At 44.2% G+C, this 21,204-nt stretch overlaps 1 protein-coding gene across 4 annotated transcripts in view; it reads right to left on the bottom strand.

The window, feature by feature from the left end:
- Positions 1-21,204, bottom strand: part of CUX2 (cut like homeobox 2) — a 192,516-nt gene that overhangs the window by 64,429 nt on the left and 106,883 nt on the right. For 3 of the 4 annotated variants that reach the window (XM_036449271.2, XM_036449272.2, XM_045585598.1), the window contains exons 2-3: positions 4,588-4,698; positions 1,153-1,200 (exon numbers count right to left, since the gene is read on the bottom strand). In XM_036449271.2, the coding sequence (XP_036305164.1) occupies positions 1,153-1,200; positions 4,588-4,698 (159 nt within the window). The remainder of the gene's footprint in view (positions 1-1,152; positions 1,201-4,587; positions 4,699-21,204) is intronic. The other variant, XM_036449273.2, reaches the window with a different exon arrangement.

Raw genomic sequence — 21,204 nt, 5'->3', positions numbered from 1 at the left:
CAGACTTAACACGCATCTCTGGCCCTAGCTGGCTTGGCTCAGTGGGTAAAGCATCAGTCTGGGGATTGAAGGGTCCCAAGTTTGATCCAAGTCAAAGGCATATGCCTGGGCTGTGGGCTTGATCCCCAGTGTGGGGCATGCAGGAGGCAGCCAATCAATGATTCTCTCTCATCATTTATGTTTCTATCTCTTTCTCCCGCTCTCTTCCTCTCTGAAATCAATAAAAAAAGATATTAAAAAATAACCACACACACACACACACACACACACACACACACACACACACACACATCTCTGAGGGCAGGTTGGAGAAGGGCCAATCCCTCCAGGGTCCTGTTTGAATCCAGGGAAGACCGAGAAGAGCCCGAGAGGATGGAACATGTGAGAAATGGCCTCCCCTGCCTCGGTGTAATGCCATTATTTTCTTAGCCTATTTCCTGGGCCAGCCAGACAAGTGGACATTTTCAGAATCCTGGTCACAAAGTCAAGTTAAGAGAAGAAATGTGGGAGGCCCAGCCTTATTCCAGGGCTCCAGGAAGGCAAGAGGAACTGGCTGAGGATGCTCAGCTGCTGCCAAAGGAACTAGGTACTGATGGGTAGGCAGGAAAGAATGTGAACAACGCTGACTTAATACTCAGAGGGTGGGATGGTAGAGAGAATTTCAGGACAGGCTGGTAAATATTTGGACTTATCTGCAAGACTGCCTTAGAGAATCAAAGCAGAGCAGAATGCCAGGGGAGGGCAAAGGTGACTGAGTACAAACCTCCAAAAATGAAGAACCAGCCTGGAAAGTGAGGTGGTTTGTTCAAGGTCATGGATATTACATGTAGCAGAGCCGTGTAAGGCGGGGCAATGTCAGGGAGATTGCCACCCCATTTGACTTGCGTTCCCTCCAGAGGTTTGTCATGGGACCACACAGCCTGCCTTCCTCGTGTACACTTCCCTAGGAAGAGGGAGATTTTTTGGGATTGACACTGGCATCCCATCAAACTCAACAGAGGTTCCACTCTTATCACAACACCACTGAGTGATCTAGAGGGAATGGGGTAGAGACGTTATTCCAAAACTTCCAGAGGTTTTGGCCTCCTCTGGCAACTCCAGGTGGGACAGGGGGAGCTGGGTTTGGGATATGCCATGGGCCATGGGTCTTACCTCAGCTTGGAAGCTTTTTAATACAGGAGCCACCATCTCTCTGATTTCCTGAAAAAGAGATCAGTGAAGAGTTCACCATAGTGCCAGGTGGGATCCCATGGCCCTTGAATGCAGCTCACTGTTGTCCCCTACCTCAGCACCTGCACTCAATGGAATTTTGTAAAGGTTCTTCATATATATGCCTACACACACCTATACATACACACACACACACACACACACACACACACACACACGGACACATAAAGTCCAAGATAAAGTTTCTTCCCTGCAGGACTCTTTGGAGCCTTTAATATAATGCACATTGGGAATTTCTGGAAGAGGGACAGAGGAAATGGCATTTCCCAAATGGATTTGATCATGGAACACTCTTTAATGCAAAGTACCTGTGTGACTGGGTTGACCATCATGGGATATTCTTTGGAGTGGGGACTGGACAGGTGACCCCAATTCTCCACACCCAGGGTCATGTCATCAAAGTCCCTTTATGAAAATCTTCCATCCTTCAGCTGTTATCAGGGGCTGTCTCCTTCGGGTCACCATCTCTGCTTTCCCACCCAGCACTTTAGCAACATCGCTCTGTATTTATCTCTCCTTCCTCACCAGAATGTGCAGTTTCTGGTGGTTTGGCTGGGTCACCATTCACAGTGTCCAGCTCACAGGAAGGGCTCTATAAAGGTCTGATGACCTCTATGGCACTAGGCTGTCTTCAGAAGGGAGCCTTCTTTCTGGACCCTAATTTCCTGCTTTTCACAAGTAACCTTGAGGATCCAGCCCCACAGGCTTCCCTGGTGGACTCTCATGAGTTCTCCTCAGCATGCAAGAGAGAGGATTTTAAAATCAAGTGTCCCAAAATCCCAACCCTAAATGCTCCAGTTTCCTCTGAGACCCACTAATGACTCACCTGACCACTGTCAGCCATGGCCCACAAGAAACCCAGATGGAAAGAGGCATTGGGGTTGCTTGAGAGCATAGGGAGGGAAGGGGCAGCAGAGAGAAGGAAAGAGAGAGATGGGCAGAAGAATTCCTATATTCAGGTAAAGGATAAGGTTATATTGCTTCTGCCCTGGAAAAAAACCCCACTTCAGGGTCCTGGGTGCCCTTCATCACTGACTGACGTGTCCCCTAGGGCTTCCCAGAGCTGTGGATACACAGCTGTATGTTGGTGATCTGCAGAAGGAACATAGGGAGTGCACTGAACCGATGGATCACAGGAAACCACAGGCACATGGGATGTGCAATGGAGAAGGAAATGTAGGTCAAAGGCTGTGAACTGAGGCATCCTAGGAGGCTGGGGGGAAGTGTACAAGAGGAAGGCAGGCTGGGTGGTCCCATGGCAAACCTCTGGAGGGAACACAAGTCTAATGGGGTGGCAGCTGCTCAGCTTTGTGTGGTGACTGTCACGTGGGCATGTAGCCTCCGTGTGGCCAGGTCTAATCTCAAAGATGCTGGAAATCCAGGTTTTTGGTTAAAATTTCCTTATATGCTAAACATTGGAACCTTACTGTAAAATGTAAAAGACCTTATAAACCAAATAAAACAGTTGGGCAGGAAAATTCTGGTTCAGGTTCAGGAAATGCCAGTGCCCGAAGGGAACAGGAGAAACCAACTTTCCAGCCCCCTGAATTTATAGAAAGGGAGACTGAGGTCCCAAGTGGGCTAGCTCCCTCAATGGCCTGCAGGATTGAGTGGTGCAGCTGGAATCTGATCAGGTCAACAGATTCCCCAAAGAGGCTCTTTTCACAACCCCACACTCAAGTGAGTTTAGGGGATTCCATCCTGAGGCTCTATGGGAAGGCGGCTGGCGGACGTGGGGCCAATGTCCTGCCTGCTTCACCCTTAGGGGAAATGAGCAAAGGCACCAGCGGGACTTGAGCTGGGCACCAGCCAGATGATGTTCTTAAATAAAGCCTTGGCATGACTCTCCCCATCAGGAGAGACTAGTTCCAAAAATGAAAATTTTCAGAGGCATGACTATAATAGAAATGGAAACTTATTCCTCCTAATTACATAATTGCATAACTCTGCAGTCTTAAAATTATGTAAGCCAAACTTGAGGGTTAAAACCTGGCCTGGATTTCCCTTCCCATCTGGGCCTGAGGAAGGCAGATGAGATGGAAGGCTGTGAAGATCTGGGGCCCTTTGGTCTCTGCTTCCCATTCTAATGAGTCTCTGGGACTCATTCTAAGGCAGAAAAAAAATCAGCGTAAAAACCAAGATATTCTTTGTTCTAAGGAGGAAGGAAAAGTAACTCAGTATTACCATTCTTAGCTCCTGGAGTCAAACCAAGAAAGAAAGAGATTGGGCAGAAGAATACCTATGCCAAGGATCTGATTTGGCCTTTCTGAAGCCACGAAATGGGATATAGATCTGAAGTTCCTGGCTGTCTCTAAGTGCACCTTCCTTCAGCTCTCACACGTAAGATTCCTTCCCAACTTGCTCCATGGTCAAGTTCTAGCTAGATCCTACTTCCCTTTCTTGCCTTAAAGAACCTAAGGTATTCATGACTTGTGTGAGGAGGATCTCACAGCTAAGAGACTGCCTCCTCTCCCCAGGTGGCACAGGACCCTTGGAAGTTTCCAACAGGAAGAGCATAATGAATATCTCCAGGTCTAATACTTCCAGAACGCTGGATCCTGCTCCATCCTCCTCCAGGATCCAGGCCACCTGAGCAGGCTTGGAGAGACAGCTCAACTAGCCTCCATTGACCAGAGAAGCACAATTGGGTTTGGGGGTGGTCGGAATCTCTTTCCCATAATAGCTCTGAGGTGCTACATTATATAGAGTCAGAAGGCTTTGTTTTTCCTACTTGTGTTTACTTTATCATTAAAAAAACAACAACTGAGAAGCAACAGGGGGCCTAGTAGAAGAGGGAAAGGAATTCACACATTTGTCCCTGTAAAGAATGAAAGCAAGTCCTTTCTAGTCTCTTCTCCTAGGGAGCCCTTACATTGCTTGGGACAGGTCATTATCTGGACCACCCTCATGGCAGCTGGGAAAGACAAAGCTGGTGGCTGGAGGGGATATATGGGTGTGGGAGGCAGTTTCGGAGATGGAGGGAAGGACAGAAGGGGGTGGCTGTAGCTGTCATCTCTTAAGCGCCAATGGAAAAGTGAAATAAAATCAAGAACTCTAGACAAAGTGCTTTTGCCATCAAGGCCAAGCATTTGACTTCGATATGAAAATGGAGAGAAAATGGATGTTTTATATAGCCCTCAAAAACAATGACTTCAGTGAAGCGTCCTGCTCTCACTTTAGACAGCAGCGCTGAGCACCGCTATATCGAGAAACCCCGAAAGGCTGTAATTTTTCTTCGGGGCTAATTAGCTTCTTTTCTTGTTAGTCACTTATGTCTACAGTTTTCAAAATATAGTTTGAACAAAGAAAAATATGCATTCCTACTGAGTTAATTCTATAACAGCAAATATACTGTACCTCAGGTACATTTTTCTTAAATTCCCGGCGGAGTTCAATTAAATGTTTATGAGAATGTTCACTCTCCTCCTGCCGTGCAGACAGCTCAGAAGCGACGGAATTAAGCTCCTTCTGGAACAATAAAAAAAAAAAGAGATAGAGAAAAGGAAAAGATTTTTCTCTTACCTTTCCTTTTTAATTATCATACAAAACAGCATTATAAACAAGTTTTCTTAACTTATAAAGTTGAGAAAAGACAGGATATTGACTCCTGGCACAAATGAATACTTTACAAAACTGGGGATGCAATAAAAAAAATCCAGGACAGTTTTTCTTTGCTGGTTGGAAGTTGGGCCAGATCAATAATTTCCTATAAAGTTTTTTTTTTTTCCATTTCTCCTTCACCCCTCTGCCCCACCTCTTAAATTTCCAAACGAGTGATGGCATAAGCTTGTCAGTAACTGTAGAAAACATCTCCAAACCGTGTCAAAATAGTAAAGTGCGGCATATTGTATGGGCATATTATAGTGTAAGAAAGTGCTGTCGACAGCTTTCATATATCAGAAGTGGGAACTGTTCCAACTATGACTTACTTACACTTAAGGGTTCATAAATACTCCTTTTAAGATATAGATGGCTTTTTAATTTCAGTAGATTTTGGAAAAATGAAGGTGCCAATAAGAAGCAAGCTGACCTTTTGTGTATCCTGCAGTAAGTCATTTAAGGTTCACTTCAAGTGTAAGAAATATTTCATCAAAGACTCCTGGATTCAGGAGAAATGGATTAGAAGGAGCCTTGCTTATGTGCAATGAAGGCAGAAGAGCAGGTTTTTATAAGACATACCATCGAGGGGGAAAAAGAGAGTGGAAGATGGAGTGGTGGATTCTCCAGCTAACACACGTATCTGATAATGTCTGCTGGTTGTACATGTATATTTGATTACCCCTCTGTAGCTTTCTTCACTTTAATAGTGGCAGTTTCACAAGGGATGTACAATTCACCACGAGCTGTCATGGATTTCATTTGCATAATTCAAGAAACACTCTGTTTATGTGGTCTGCTGCTTTCTTGTACCATCCCAAGATGTTTTTTTCCCCTGGACCATAACTCGAGGAGCATTTCTGTATCACCCGATTATTTCTGCAGCAATCAAGCCCTATAATTTCCTAAATCCGGTGATGCAATAAATTTCTGCAATCAGATTTATTAAAAACACACACACGCAGATGCGAATGTATTTCTAGGGTGAACTCTTATGATGAGGCCCAGCACCGTGTTGAAAGACCCCATTTGTCAAATCTAATACGCATTCATCTTGCACACACAATGAAACACTTTTACCATTAGATAATGAAATAAAAGTACTATTAACCCGCTGCAAATCCTTTTCCCTCTAAGAGACGAAATGCATGGTAATTGTCTTATATCATGTCTGAGAGTCAGTAAATCTGCTCAATAGCAGTTCACCACAGCACCATAAACCTCATACCCATCAGAGGCTGGAAAGCCCACCCCAAACCCAGGATAAGTGACTCTGCCTCTGGAGCCTTTGGGAGAAATCTGGGAGGGAATTTCTATTTTTTTCCCTCCTTTGGAAAATCATGAGACTAGAAGGGAAGAGGTCTAAGTATATATAAAGTTAGGAATTAAAAAATAGTGACATGGGAATAGGACTTGTGGTGCTCTCCAAGGTGCTGAAATCAATCCTGTGCCAGAGTAGTGGGTACACAAGCTTAAAGGTGCTCCCCACCCAACCCCGGTTAGGGTGCAAAAGCCCCATGGAATTTTGAGCCAGATGAGGATTAAGGTGTCATGAGAGATAGAAACAGAAACAGTTTCTAATAGTCTGTCAAGGTGAAAGAAGAAAAAAACATGAAGATTTTTGGTTTATCATTATTTAAAAAATATAATCAGTTATCAATAAAGAAATTATAATCAATCACAACTCTCAAACCAAACGATTGGGACAATATCTGTACTGGCAGCAATAGGGCTAATAAAAGTAGACAAACATCAACCAGATGATGCAGCCAGGTGGACAGAACCTCACTTGGCAGGAAAGAAGAAACTGGTGTGGCAGAGTGCTCAGAGTTGTTCTTAGTTTTTCTCATCTATCCTGAAGACAAAGATGGGATTTTCACACTGTTATTGGACTGTCAGAATTGGGGCTTGAGTTGACATCATTCAGTTTTGGATTATTATGTATTTGATACTATGTTCTTATATCTGGGACACTGCCCCTCCCTGCACCTCAGCAACCAATATTCCTCGTGGGGTGCTGACCTTGAATTCCTCACTTAAAACATCCAACCTTTCTCTTAAAAGAAAATCTCAGAGCAGGATAAGTCCAACTGCCTGATGTGACTACACTGGCTCCCACCACCCTAACCTCTCTGGCTGCTGGTGGGTGCTGTGTCCACAATTCAGACAGAGCAGAGGCGAGATCAGGCCAGGAAATATCAGCAGGTTCCCACCCCTGGCCCCACACAAGCCCAGATCTTGGTGTCTTTCCTGCTCAGCCTTAGAGGAGCAGACAGTATGACTAATGTCCATTTCTTCTCAATTTTGCCTAAATGTGCACCGTCCTCCAACCCTAAATTCTTGTTTCTATGATAAGTTCACTACCAACAACAATGATTATAACTACCATTTATTTAAAAAATATATATTTTATCGATTTTTTACATAGAGGAAGGGAGAGAGACAGAGAGCTAGAAACATCGATGAGAGAGAAACATTGACCAGCTGCCTCTTGCACACACCCTACTGGGGATATGCCTACGTAAATGCCCCTGATCGGAATCGAACCTGGAACCTTTCAGTCCACAGACCGATGCTCTACCACTGAGCCAAACCGGTTTCAGCATAACTACCAGTTATTGAATGCTTACATGTACCAGGCACCATGGTAAGCTCCTTGTATACATTATCTCATGTAACACACATTAATGTGTCTGTTAGTTGATACAAGCAGGGAATAAAAAATAAATCAGTCTATTCTAATAATTCAGGTGTGAATTATCTCCTTGGTGGAATATAAAGGCAAGTCTGTAATGGCCTGGTCTTTACAGGGTTTCTCCTCCACTTCCCCACTGGCTGGGAGGATGTTCAGGGAACTTGTTTTAAATGCTACAGATGTGAAAAGCATCAAGCACAGTACCAAGTGTTCAATAAACGTTGGCTGATATTAATCTTATATTTAGATAAACAGAGCTCAGAAAACACTCCAGTAGATCAGTGATTCTAATAGTTTTAGATTTCACAGGTCCGTAAAAATCTCACCAAAAAATCAAAATAAAATCACTGAGACCAACAGAATATTGCCAAGTTTTACTGTACTAAGGAACGGCATTAAAAAGCACCCTCTCTCTTCCACCTGAAAAGATAGTATATTTGAACATCAACAAAGGCAAGCGGGCCAGTGACAGAATTGACAAGTCTTTAAAAATAAACACATTTAAAATAAAAAAGCTCACAGTACTGTACGTATTTCGAAGAAACAGAAAAACCTCTCTTCCACATAAACCAGAAATGTTTGAAGTGGAGTTTTAGAAATGAGTGTCTGAACTACGGTGCACACACACAACAACCTCCCTTTTGATGATCCAGCAGAATTCCGGATCTTCTCCCACCCCAGCCCCCCTCCTCACCCCCACCTTCGGGGAGCCATGATTTACACAGCCCTAGACTTCTGGGCCAGGCCCAGGCAGGGTGGAGACTCATCTGATTAACAGGCCATCAGCAGCAGACAGACAGCCCGGAGCCCAGCGCAGACCATTCAAATAATGATCATCATAAACAGCCCATTTGCAACTAAAAAGAAATAATTTTAATGAGCTTGAAGCAGATGATAGATGCAGCTGAAGCTTGGGCCAATCTGCAGAGAGAAAGGAAGCCGGGATTGCACTGCACTCAGGACCAGGAGCAGCTAGACAGCTGTGCTGCTAGCCTATAAGTGCCCACTGCCCAAACAATACCCCTCACTCTCTAGGGTCTGCCATCATTAGGGTGCTGGGCAACTTTGGGACTTAAGAGTCTCAGAACGTCTGAGCAAGAAGAAACCTCTGAGTTGTCCAGTCTATCACTGTCCAAACTTCAACCACACATAACTCTCCCTCTGTGTGCATTTTGCCATATTCATATTCAACATGAATTTCTATTTACTTAATATTTACATCTTTAATTGACTTCTATTTCTTTTTGAATGAGACATGCATAACTTTAAGTTCAATTTTAAGATAGAATTTTTATATCCTTGTACACTGCCCAGATCAAGGTATAGAACGCTCCCATTCCTAGCACCTCAGAAGGCTCCCTCATGCCCCCTTCTAGTGAGTACAGCTTAAAGGTAATTCTTATTCTATTGTCAGAATGAGAAATGATGGAAGGGCACTGAGGATGGATAACCAACTGCTCCTCCAGACATGAGTCAATCCTTTCTAAAGCCAGGCCTAGTTACTGCTAATAATTATCTCATGTCCCTTCAGTGGGTGCATGCTCCACAATTTAGCAAACACTAGTACAATCCAATTCTCCCACTTCAAAGATGAGAAAACAAGGACAACTTAGGCGACTGCCCAAGCCACAGAGCTGATTAAGAGGTTGGATTTCTTAAGAGGGGAGGGTGGGTTTTGGGTGGGGAAGGAAAACTGTTGGTTTACCTATGGGGAGGCAAGTTAAACAATCTTAGTTCAACCAGGAAGGATTGGGAATCTCACAAGAATACTTAGTTTTGAAAGAAATTTAACAGCCGATCCAAAAAGGTCAACTATACACAAAGTTTTGCGTTAGATGCTGTGTTCTTATAGGGGAGACACACATAAGACACAATCTGAGTTGTGCATGTTCATGTCAGTCCCCCCACTCTGCTCAGCTCTGAAGGCTCACATTCAGACACTTCCCCCTAATAGCAACTCTGACAAAAGGTATTTCAAAAAGAAAAAAGCAGAAATTGTTAGAGATCAGGATTATGGAAATGAGGAATTCAGGTGTTTCCATGCTTTTAAGAGATTCATGAAGGAAAATAAAGTCTTCCTCATTATGTCCCTCCCCTGCTCAAAAACCAATTATGGCTCTTCACTACCTTAGGACAATTTTCACACTCTTGAGTTAGGCATCACTGGATCCGTCCTAGCTCCTCCCAACCAGACTGAATTCCTTGTAGAGTAGGGGTGTCGAACTCAATCAGAGAAGGGGCCAAAATCTAAAATCCAGCCTAAATCGCGGGCCGAATGGTTTACTGAACAGTCATAAACTGTCATTGTGATGGAAACGCAGCGGAGTGCAGTGATGACAGCGCGGTGCGGGCCTCATTGCAAGGCCTGGCGGGACGGATTTGGCCCGCGGGCCTTGTGTTTGACACATGTGTTGTAGAGAAATCAAAATGCACCGAGGTCTCCCTTCTCCATGGCTCCACAGACTTCATCCCTCAATCCAGATGATCTCATTCTGTGTTTGCAGCTGATCTTAGTCATCCTTTTGTCTTGGTTAAATGGCCTCTCTTCCAGGAAGACTTCCCAGAACCTCCCCTCCAAGCCTGGGCATCTCTTTCACGACCCTTTCCGATATTTGACCTCAGATTTTTTTTTTTTTAAATCCCTAGAACCTTTTCTTCAAGTGAAATCTTACACAGAAATTGCTTATAGAAAAACAACTTGGGAGATGCAACCAGAGATGTTAGGCCCTTAGCCACCCACCCATCCATTCATCACCCATCCATCTGGCACATCTTTGGTGTGGCAGACATTAGATAAAGGACATGGCAATGATGAATCAGATACTACTATATGTTCCTAGAGTTCACAAATCAAAGTAGACAAATTTAGGGCATAAATAATTCTAGTAAAGGGGGGGGGGGGGAAAGCATCATGTTGAGACATTTCCTCCAAAGCAGGCTTGGAGGAGTATGAAACCCTAATATGTCTCTTATATTTGAGATGAGTATGAAACTGATGGGATAAGAAAGAGAGGTAGAATTTTACCCACCTCTTCTAATTAAATCACTGTGTAGTTCCCACCTTGAGCAGGGGCTGCCAGTACTCACCAAGGAGCTGCCCAGGCTGGAAGTTCTTTGACCTCCATCCAATACCTAACCAACCATTCATTTATCTATTCATCCAACCACCCATCTATCTATTCAACCAGTCAACCATTTATTTAACAGAGCATTAATTTTCAAACTAATCATGCATTCATCTACTCATTCAACTGATCACCCAACATCCATCTATCCAATCAATCTACTAGTTATCAATCAGTCATCCATCCATCCATCCATCCATCCCCATCCAATCATCTATCCAACTAATTAATGAGCCCATATTCTGTGCCAGGACAGTTCTAGGCACTGGTATATGAAAATCAACAAACTCAGTCCTTGTACTTGAGTAGTTCACAGTGCAGTGGAGAAGACAGATGAATCAACCTTAATACTGTGTGACTAAGTATTATACGAAAAAGTATAAATAAAGTATGAAAGGAACACAGAGAACAAGGTGATTTTCTGTGATTGGGGGAAAAGGGCCACTAAGGTGGGAACATTTGACCTGGGACTAGAAGGATATTGTGTCAGACAAAGAAGCCAGACATCCAGGCAGAGGGAATGGGATAATTGCAACAGCCTCTTAACTGGTCTTCTGATTCCTGTCTGTAGTTTTCTTCTCCTTAACATGTAACACTATCAAACTCACTATACATTTTATTTACTTATTTTGGTCCTTCCATTATTATTATTATGTACTCAGTGCCTAGAACAGTTCATGATACATAATAGGCACTCTAGAAATGTTTGTTGGTCAAATGGATGAATAAATAAATGCTATGTGTCAGAAGCTCTGAAAGAATCTGGTCTGTCTGGTGAACAATGGCATGGTTCAGAGACCATAGATCTGGGTCCAAATTCTGGCTTTGACACATGACTCAACCTCAATTTCTGTGTCTGTAAAATGGGGATAAAAATTTATGCCCATAATGTTATTAAGAGCACCCCTTGACAACCAGATTGTAAGTAGGTAAGGTGCTTAGTGTCTTCAGTGTTCACACTCTCCAATGGAATGCCAGGTGCATTGTAGGCACTCAATGCACATTTTTTAATGAATGACTGTTAGTAGATATAAGCACAAGAAATCCCTTGTGGCAGCAGCAAGGTGGGGTCTCCTTCTGCATCTCAGGTCCATGGAGCCATTCAGGGTTTTGTTATTAGAATACCAGGCAAACACTGAGGAGGAGAGTTGTGGGGCATGATGTAAGTGTTGCCTTCAGAGGGGCCTCAGAGGCTGGCTTTGGAAGGGAGCTGGGGAGATGACCTGGGATAGAGGGCACATGCTAGCCTGCCACGAGCAAGGAGACAAGACAAGATGGATGGTTCCGCAGCCCACTGAGATGGATAACTGAGCAACACTGAGAGACAGTCTGGGTTGCCAGAGTCATCCATCACTCCCTGCACCGTATGTAAATTTCAGATGCCAAGATGTATTGGGCCAATTATCTGAGGCCAGGGCAAGGGGAGGTGCCTATGAGAAATAGTTCCCAGCTGAGCTGGCTTTATTTCATTCCATCAGCTGGGCCCAGTTCACACTCAGGTCAAAGAGCCCAACCTTGAGGCCTTGGGTGTGTAGGTGAGATAGCTAACAACTTCTTGGCAAACTTCTTACATAATAATAGACAAACATGCTAATTGGCCGTACCTTATCGATGTCCACAGCTAATCAGAAGTGAGTAACCAACAAAGATGGCAGTTAATTTGCATACTCGGCCACTCTGGGCCTCTGAGCAGCATAGGAAGGTAGAAAGGTGGCTCCAGACCACAGCAAAAGCGGTGCCTGCAGCCAGGGAAAGGAGGCCTATTCTGGTACGAATATTCATGCATTGGGCTTCTAGTTATATAATAACTGTCCCAAAGAGGGCTTATTATGTATACTCTGTCCATGCTAATTGGTACACAAAAGTTCATTTAATTCTCCTAACAGTTCTCTACAACATCTGTTGAGGAAGCAAATGAATGATCCTTTGATGCAGATACCATTTACACATGGTACCTGCAAAGACAAAGCTACTCGCCAAGGTCACAGAGCTGGAAAGTGATATGAGGATTGAACCTATGTCTTTCTGGGTTCGTTCCTCCGTCCAGATACTGCTAGGGCAGTGGTTGGCAAACTCATTAGTCAGCAGAGCCAAAAATATCAACAGTACCATTGAAATTTCTTTTGAGAGCTAAAAATTTTAAACTTAAACTTCTTCTAATGCCACTTCTTCAAAATAGACTCGCCCAGGCTGTGGTATTTTGTGGAAGAGCCACACTTAAGGGGCCAAAGAGCCGCATGTGACTCGAGAGCTGCAGTTTGCCGACCACAGTGCTAGGGCAACATTTCCCAACCTGTCTGTCCTCACCAAGAACTCATGTGGCCTGAAGAACAGGAGCATGGCTGGGCCTAATCAGTCTGTCCATCTGTCTATCCATCAATCCATCATCCATCCATCCATCCATCCATCCACATCCCTACCCACCCACTCATTCATTCATTCAACTATTATTTAAGTGCCTACAACATTGCCAAGACAAGCCAGACTCAGGTCCTGCCCACATAAAGTGTTGATCACATAGAGCACACAGACAATTAAAGTTGTGCTTCATCAAACCTTCTTAGAAGCTCCCACAGCTCTGGCTTCCAGAAAATCCAGGCAGCAATTTGCTTTTAGTTGGAGGCAGGCCAAGAGCCGGCATTTGGCAGAAAGAGCAGGTTAAAGTCCTGATACTTTTGCTTACTGGTTCCTTGAGCTCGGGCAGACCCATGGCCTCTCTGTATCTAACTGTCACCACTGTTAAATGGAGTCATGGCAATCCCTCCCTCTCAGCAGTGAGGGCAGGATGAAAAACTTGTGGCCAGGAGAGTGTCTATCCAGGCTTCATCAGGAGGTGTCTAGACGGGCAACAAGTCCAAGACTGGTGTGTGGGCTGGGGCCACTGCCAACCCTCAGACCCTAGGCTGCAGTGTTTGTCATCTTCTCTACTGCTGCCACCCTGGCCGGACCACTGTCATCACCTGCCTGGGTGACCAAAGAAGCCTCCTCATTGGGTTCTCCACAGCCACCCCTCACCTTCCTACAGTCTCTTCCTCACCAAGCAACCAGAGGGATCTTGTTAAACCCAAGTCACATCCTGTCTCTCCTCTGTTCAAACCCTCCAATGATTCCCACCTGACTCAGCATCAAGGCCAAAGTGCTTACCATGACATCAAGCTCCATGTGATTTATCTCTGGCCTTATTTCCTTCTATTATCCCCCCCCCATACTTCTCCCCCCTCACACTCCTCCAGCCACATGGGGTCCTTGCTGGCTCCTGAATACATCAAGCATATTCCTCCATGGTGCCTTTGCACTGGCAACTCCCACTGCCTGAAATGCTTGTTTCCCTGAATTCCATATGAGTTTGCCCCTGGCCTCCTATGGATCTTGGCTCTTATATTATCTTCTCACAGAGGCCTGTCCTATTTAAAACACCAAGTACCTCTTCCTTACCACAACTGTCATTCTCTGCTTATTTCTCTCCATGGCACTGTCACCGACATATTTATGTAGTTACATTTCTATTTGTTTATTGCAAGATCCACTGCTTGCCCTCCTCCAAGGTCAGCTCCGTAAGGACACAGACTTTGTTTTTTTGGGTCACTGATGTGTCTAACTCCAATGCTTGCCACATGGTGGGTGCTTAATACTTGTTGAATGAGTGAATGATGAATAAATGAACAAATAAGAGATGGGCTGGCCAACTTGTGCTCCAAACCTCCACCCCCTGAAGTTGCCCCCAACTCAGTGCCTTGTCCCACCTCCAGGTTCCCCCTGCCCCTTCAAGCATCAGGCAGGAAAACCTCCCCTGTCCTGCTCCAGGAGGCTGTCCTTGATGCAGCTGAGGATGCCAATCAAGCACCTAATTATCTTGCCACAAACCGGGAGCCACATCCAATCACTTCCTCCTGCTTTTGACTGCTCTTTTATATCCCGGAGTTCTTAGAATATAAAACTTGGTGGCACCAAGAAAACAAAGTAGCCCCCACTCTGGTGGGTGTCAGGTGAGGTGCTGGGACCCCTTGTGCACCTTCTTAGGGTTAATACCTCTGGTCTCTCTGTGCTCTTCATCTTCTTATGTTAAAAGGAAGGGAGGGTAGGCATGTCAAGTATTCATTTATTCATTCATCAAGCAAGCATTTATTTGAGTGCTTATTTTGTGCTAGGAGCTGTTCCAGGAGCTGGGAATCCAGCAGTGGCACAGTAGACAAGGTCACTTCTCGTGTTATTGGAGTTACATGGCATTTATATAGTTCCATGGACTGGGCAGAATAACAACAAAAAAGATAATAACAGAAGCTGATAGTTTTCTGCGTGTACTGTGACAGACACCGTGTTAAGAAATTTATAGTCATTCTTCTCTGAGCCTTACGTCTTTTGAAAGCAATATTACCAATCTATTCTATAGATGAGGAGACAGGCTCAGAGAGGACAGGTCACCCGTCCCAGGTCACAGATTTGATAACCAACAGAGCTGAGATTTCAAGCTGGGTCTCCTGGCTGCAGAGCCCATCCACACTCTTCTCCTGACCCTACAAGCATATCTCCACCGAAGTCCCCAGATTTGCAACTTCTGGCACTTCCCTCTCTACCCTGATGCAGCGCTCTGGATGAGATATTCTAGGACAGATGCAGACCTGTAACTCCTAAGTCTCATGTTTTCCCCAGCTATCTGTGAAGAAAAGAGCTGAACTCTGATCAATCCTCAGAAAGATTCATCAAGCACCTTGAACGTACTGAGCAGTGATCTTGAACTTCCAGGGCTGCACTGTCCAATATGGGAAACACCTTGTGTGGTTATTTAAATTTAGTACATGTAAATTAATTTAAATGAAATACAATTATAAATCCAGTTCCCAAGTCTCACAGGCCATATGTCAATGTGTATAATAACCTCAGAAGCTAGTGGCTATCACATCGGATAATTCATATATACATCATTGATATCACAAAAAGTTCTATTGGACAGCATTGCTCTACAGCATCTAAGATGTGCACCATGTGCCACATGTCTCTTGCCTGTCATTCTTCTCTTCAAGCTCAGTGGCTCCCAGAATTCCCAGACCAAACCCTGATTGAAGCCAGGTGCCAAAAATGCATGCTCAAATCTCAAGATATGACTAAATACTGGTGAGGATGCACAGCAAGTGGAGTATCCATATATTGCTGGTGGGAATGCAAAATGATATAGCCACTTTGGAAGACAGTTTGGCAGTTACTTAAAAAGTTAAATATAAATTTGCCTTATGACTCAGCAATTTCACTCTCTACCCAAGATAATTGAAAATAAGTGTTCATACAAAGACCTGTATGTGCATGTTCATAGCAGCACTATTCACAATAGCCAAAAGTAGAAACATTCAAAATTTCCATCAACTGATGAATAAACAAAATGTGGCCTATCATATAATGTAATATTATTTAGCAATAGCCCAGTCAGTGTGGTCACGGTTCAATTCTTGGTCAGGGCATACACCTGGTTTGTGGGCTCCATCCTCAGTGTGGGGCATGCAGGAGGCAGCTGATCAATGATTCTCTCTCATCACTGATGTTTCTATCTCTCTCTCCCTCTCCCTTCCTCTTTGAAATCAATAAAAATATATTTAAGAACAACAAAAATACTCAGAATTGTTACAACATGGATGAATCTTGGAAACATAATACCACATGAAAGAAGCTGGCATAAAAGACCACATATTGCATGATCCCATTTATATAAAACTATTGGCCTGGTGCACGAAATTCATGTACGGGGGTTGGGGAGGGGGATGTCCCTTCAGCCCGGCTTGCACCCTCTCCAATCTGGGATCCCTCGGGTGATGTACGACTGCCAGTCGCCCCTAACTGCCCTCCCCTGCCTATCTGACCGCCCCTAACTGCTCTCCCCGTCTGGCCTGATTGCCCCTAATTGCCTCTGCCTCAGCCCCTGCCACTGTGGCTTTGTCCGGAAGTAAATCCGGAAGATGTCCAGTCTAATTAGCATAGGACCCTTTTATTAGTATAGATGATCAGAAAACCGAGAGACATACAAAGTAGATTTGTGGTGTCCTAGGGCAGGAATCAGGAAGCAACTGTAAATGGGTGTAAAAGATCTTTTTTGGGGTGATGAAAACGTTTTATAACTGAATTGTGGTGATGATTATACAGTTCCATAAATACTAAAAAACAGTGAGTTGTACATGTACTACAGGTGAATTTTACCATATGTAACTATACCTCAATAGAGCTGTTTTAAAATTTCAAAAGAAATCAGGAGGTAGAGAAAACTACGCTCAGCTGCCATTTATAACCCGTTAGCTTTCTTTTCAGGGCCCTCTTTCCATTGGACCATCATGATACTATCGATATCATACTTTTATGGATAAGTCACTGGCTGCACCACTGCCCATCAGACTCCATGGTCAGCATTTTTCCTTAAGTGGTAACTAGTATCCCCATGTCACTAAGGGCAAAACTAAGGGCTCAGAGAGGGTACTTCCCTAGCTTGAGGACAAAGAGTGTGGCAGAACCAGGGTTTAAACCAGTGTCTATCTGTCCTTCCTCTCACAATCCCCAGGATACTGCATCCAGGTTCCCCAGAGGTGCTGGTGAAAGCTCAGAACAAATTTCATTCTGTGCCCTTGAAATCACGAGCTGGTGGCTGGCACCCATCCCTCGTGTCACCTGACGTCCTGCTGGCCAGAACGCACGGGGTCAGTTTCAGATGAATTCTATCCTAAAGCAGTTTTTCTTTTTTCCCCTAGGGGTTTATAAACTCTGTCTTTTCTGTATCAGGCTGAAATTTAGAATACAGGTTGTCAGCCAACATGCCAGGCATTTTTCTAAAAATAACCTAAATTAGTTAAGCCATTTTTAAGCAATGGAACAGTCAGGGGAGGGGAAAAAGTTGTTGGGTGGGAGAAGGAGGGAGAAATTTTAAAGGTGGTTTCAGACAATTAAAAAAAAATAATATCTTCAAATTAAATATACAGAAAGTCTTGTCTGAATGGGATGAATTAGACCAATGGCCGCAGGTACTGGGCATGGGATGGTATGTGGCTAGCACATTGGGCCTCAGACTAGCTGCTCAGCGAAGCATTTCAACACCCCTGTGTGTGAGCCTGCAGAACATCTCATGTAGGGGAGGCGGGGAAAACAGGGGAGAGGACAGTGAGGGAGCAGGCAGAAACAGAATTTTCTTCAGGAGTTGTGGGAAATATAGGGGAGGGAGACTCAAAGAGCGGATCAGCCAAAGCTGGAGTTTGCAGCTCTCTCAGGCAAGACCAACTTAGGTGCAGAGGGTGACCTGCCCCATCAAGTCAAATGTGTTTTAAGCACTTACATCAAGGATCTAGGTTGACCTATTCCCAGCAGACCTCATGGGGCTTACAGGTTAGGGCTTGGGCCTGGCAGGTGATATCATGGATGGGGCATGAAGAATAGGAGACAAGTGTACCATTGAAAGTAGACAGCAATACTCAGTTCTGGCCAACTGGTGCCACAGAGGATTGTAGGCCTAGTGGGGTTGGAGGATCTCATTCTGCAGAAAAGTCCAAATGATGGCTTCTATTTACAGTGTGCTTATGATGTATATGAACTTGTGCTAAAACAATCCTCTGAGGTGGGCGCTATTATAATTTCCCTTACACAGAGGAGCACATTGAGGCACAGAGAGGTTAGGGCAGCTGAGATGGCACAGCTGAGGTGGCACAGCTGGATTTGACCCAGAGCCTTGCTTTAACCACGAGATGAATACAAGCTAGATGACCACTGATACAACGTCCATGCTGTCCGTGGAATGACAGACCCCTGGAGATGTGAGGGTCCTTAACTTTCCAGATTTATCATCCCCACCTTTTATAAATCTAACTCCCAGAGGTTGGGGAGGAGCCCATGGCTGAGAACCAGAATGTAGGTTTCTCTCACTGTCCACTCCATCCTGGCACTGCCGCAGACCCAGCTAACCCGAGGTCTTCACAAGGATCTGTGCTGTTTCCCACATGGGCACCCCAACCTGTGCCCGCCTATGATGGGGGGCAGAGCCGACTGCCTTCCAGCCAGCATAAGGTCCCCAGGCCAGCTGATTGACCACCCCCACACCTCCAGTTCCTTTTTCCCAGGATCCCAGACAAGGAGCCAGCTCACAACATAATGCTCATTACCATTTCTATCCCTCCTTTTCCCAGCAGATGTGCAGCTTGGTGTTATAATAGCAGGAAAGAAAATAGAAAGAAATTTCAGAATTTGTTCTCCAAAGATATTCAAATTAGTTAATCAAGGGGCTTATTATTGCTTCTCTTTGTCCCCCCTCCTCAACAGCTATCCATGAAGATAATTGATCAGCTGCTAATAACTGATTACATTTTACAAGTGTTTTCTTATGTCCATTACAAGCATGTTTAGAGACATTTTGTGAAGTTTTAATTATTTCAAATTGTTCCACTGTAGAAAACACCTTGGGATAGTCAATCGGTGGCTATGTCAGGGACTCTTGTGCTGGCCAAAGCCTATATGGAGCCCAGCCAGCGTGGCTCAGTGGTTCAGCATCGAACTATGAACCAGGAGATCATGGTTTGATTCTCAGTCAGGGCTCATGCCCAGGTGTGGGTCTGATCGCCAGTATGTGGGGTGTTACAGGAAGCAGCCAACTAATGATGCTTTCTCTTCCTCTCTGAAATCAATAAAAAAAAATATTTTAAAAAGCCTATTGTCTCCAACTCAGGGCCTGGGTTATCCTTACCACCCCTCACCTCCTTCGTCCCTCCTGCCTCCTTCCAATCTATTCTCCACATGGACAAAATAATGCTGTCTTCCAGTTGCCATCCCTTAAAGATAAGCCAGGTCGAAACTCCTTAGCACACACTTCATTCATTCACTCACTCACTCACTCATTGACTCATCTACTCATTCTTATTTCACTCATTCATTTGGTATTTTCATGTAACACAACACAAACCTTTATTGTTTCAGGACCTTTTTGTACACTTAAAAAATGTGGAGAATTAAATCAGGCACACATGAACATAGGCAGCCTGCCTGCCCCTCTTTGGCCTTTGCTCCTCCAGCCTGCAGTCCTGGGATCAGCCATGCTCAGAGGTGTGCCTTTGGGAATACACAAGGGATCTGTGGCTGATAATAATGCCAGGTGTTTACCTGATGTCCAGGAAAGATGAGCTAGTAGACTGGCCCCAAACTATCAGAGGTGGAAAGATGTCAAAGGAATATCAAGGTGAAGGGGAAGCTATGGCTTGAGCAGCTTGTAGGTGAAGGAATTGGGGAGAGTCAGTGACGAGTGTTAAGTATGTAAGTGAGCAAGAAGCTGATGGAATAGTCCTTCTGGTGACAGTCTCTGAGTTAAGATAGGCAAAATGGGACTCTGCCCTCACCCCTCACAAGTCTTAAGCGTTAACTGTTGAATTAAAAAGAATGGGTGAAATTAAGAGTCCAAAGGCAAGGCCACAGAATGGGAGAAGGTATGTGCCCAGAATCAAGAAAGAATTGTGTCCAGAATCAAGAATGTCTAAAACTTCTTTTTAAAAAGAGACTACCTAATAGAAAAATGTGCTTGAACCCCGCACTTCTTTAAAGAGGAAATCCCAATAGCAATGAGCACACGAGAAGATGCTCAATCTCACTGTCATCAGGGAAATGCAAGTTTAAACCACAACTGGATATTTCTATATACCCATCAGAATGGCTACAATGAAAGAGATAATATCAGGTGTTGGTGAGGATGTGGGAGAACTGGAAATCTCATATACCACTGGCGGGGGTGTCAAATGGTTTTGGGGAAATAACTTGGCTGTTTCTATTAAAACGAAATATATGCCTACCTATGTATGACCGAGCAGTTCCACCTCTAGGTACCTACCCCAAGAAATATGTTCACCAAAATAGAGCATGGTCGTGGGCTAGCAGCATCAGCTTCATCTGAGAACTTGTGAGAAATGCCAGAACTGAGGACTCACCCCAGACCTCCTCCATTGGGGTCTGTACCGTAATAAGATCTCCAGGTGATTCATGAGTACATTAAAGTTTGAGAAGCAATGGTCTGGAATGTTCTTAGAAGCACTATTCATAATAGCCCCACACTGGAAACAACCCAAATGCCCATTAACAGTAGAATGGATAAATAAATTTGTGACATATTCACCCAGTGGAATACTATAGTACAGACACGAGCATGAATGAACTACAACAAGAAACAACAATATTGATAAATCTTACAAATGTAACATCGAGCAAAAGGAGCCAGATGCAAAACACTTTACATTTGATGATTTCATTTACATAAGGCACGAAAACAGGAAATTAATCAATATAGTCAAAAGTCAGGAAAGTGGTTGTATCTTTGAGAGGGGGGCATTGGAAGGTATGCAAGAGATGCTTCCAGGTGGCTGGGAATGGCTTTTTTTAAAACTTCACCTGAAGATAGATATATATATATATAGTGTGTGTGTGTGTGTGTGTATGTGTGTGTGTGTGTGTGTGTTTTAATTGATTTGAGTGGGAGAGGTAGGAAGGGAGAGAGAGAGAGAGAAATCGATGTGAAAGAGAAACATTGATTGGTTTATCTACCCCCTTCCCTCCCCTCCT

This window comes from Pipistrellus kuhlii, unplaced genomic scaffold (assembly GCF_014108245.1).
Source record: "Pipistrellus kuhlii isolate mPipKuh1 unplaced genomic scaffold, mPipKuh1.p scaffold_m20_p_20, whole genome shotgun sequence".
NCBI lineage: Eukaryota > Metazoa > Chordata > Mammalia > Chiroptera > Vespertilionidae > Pipistrellus > Pipistrellus kuhlii.
This window is presented reverse-complemented; position numbering and strand designations above follow the sequence as displayed.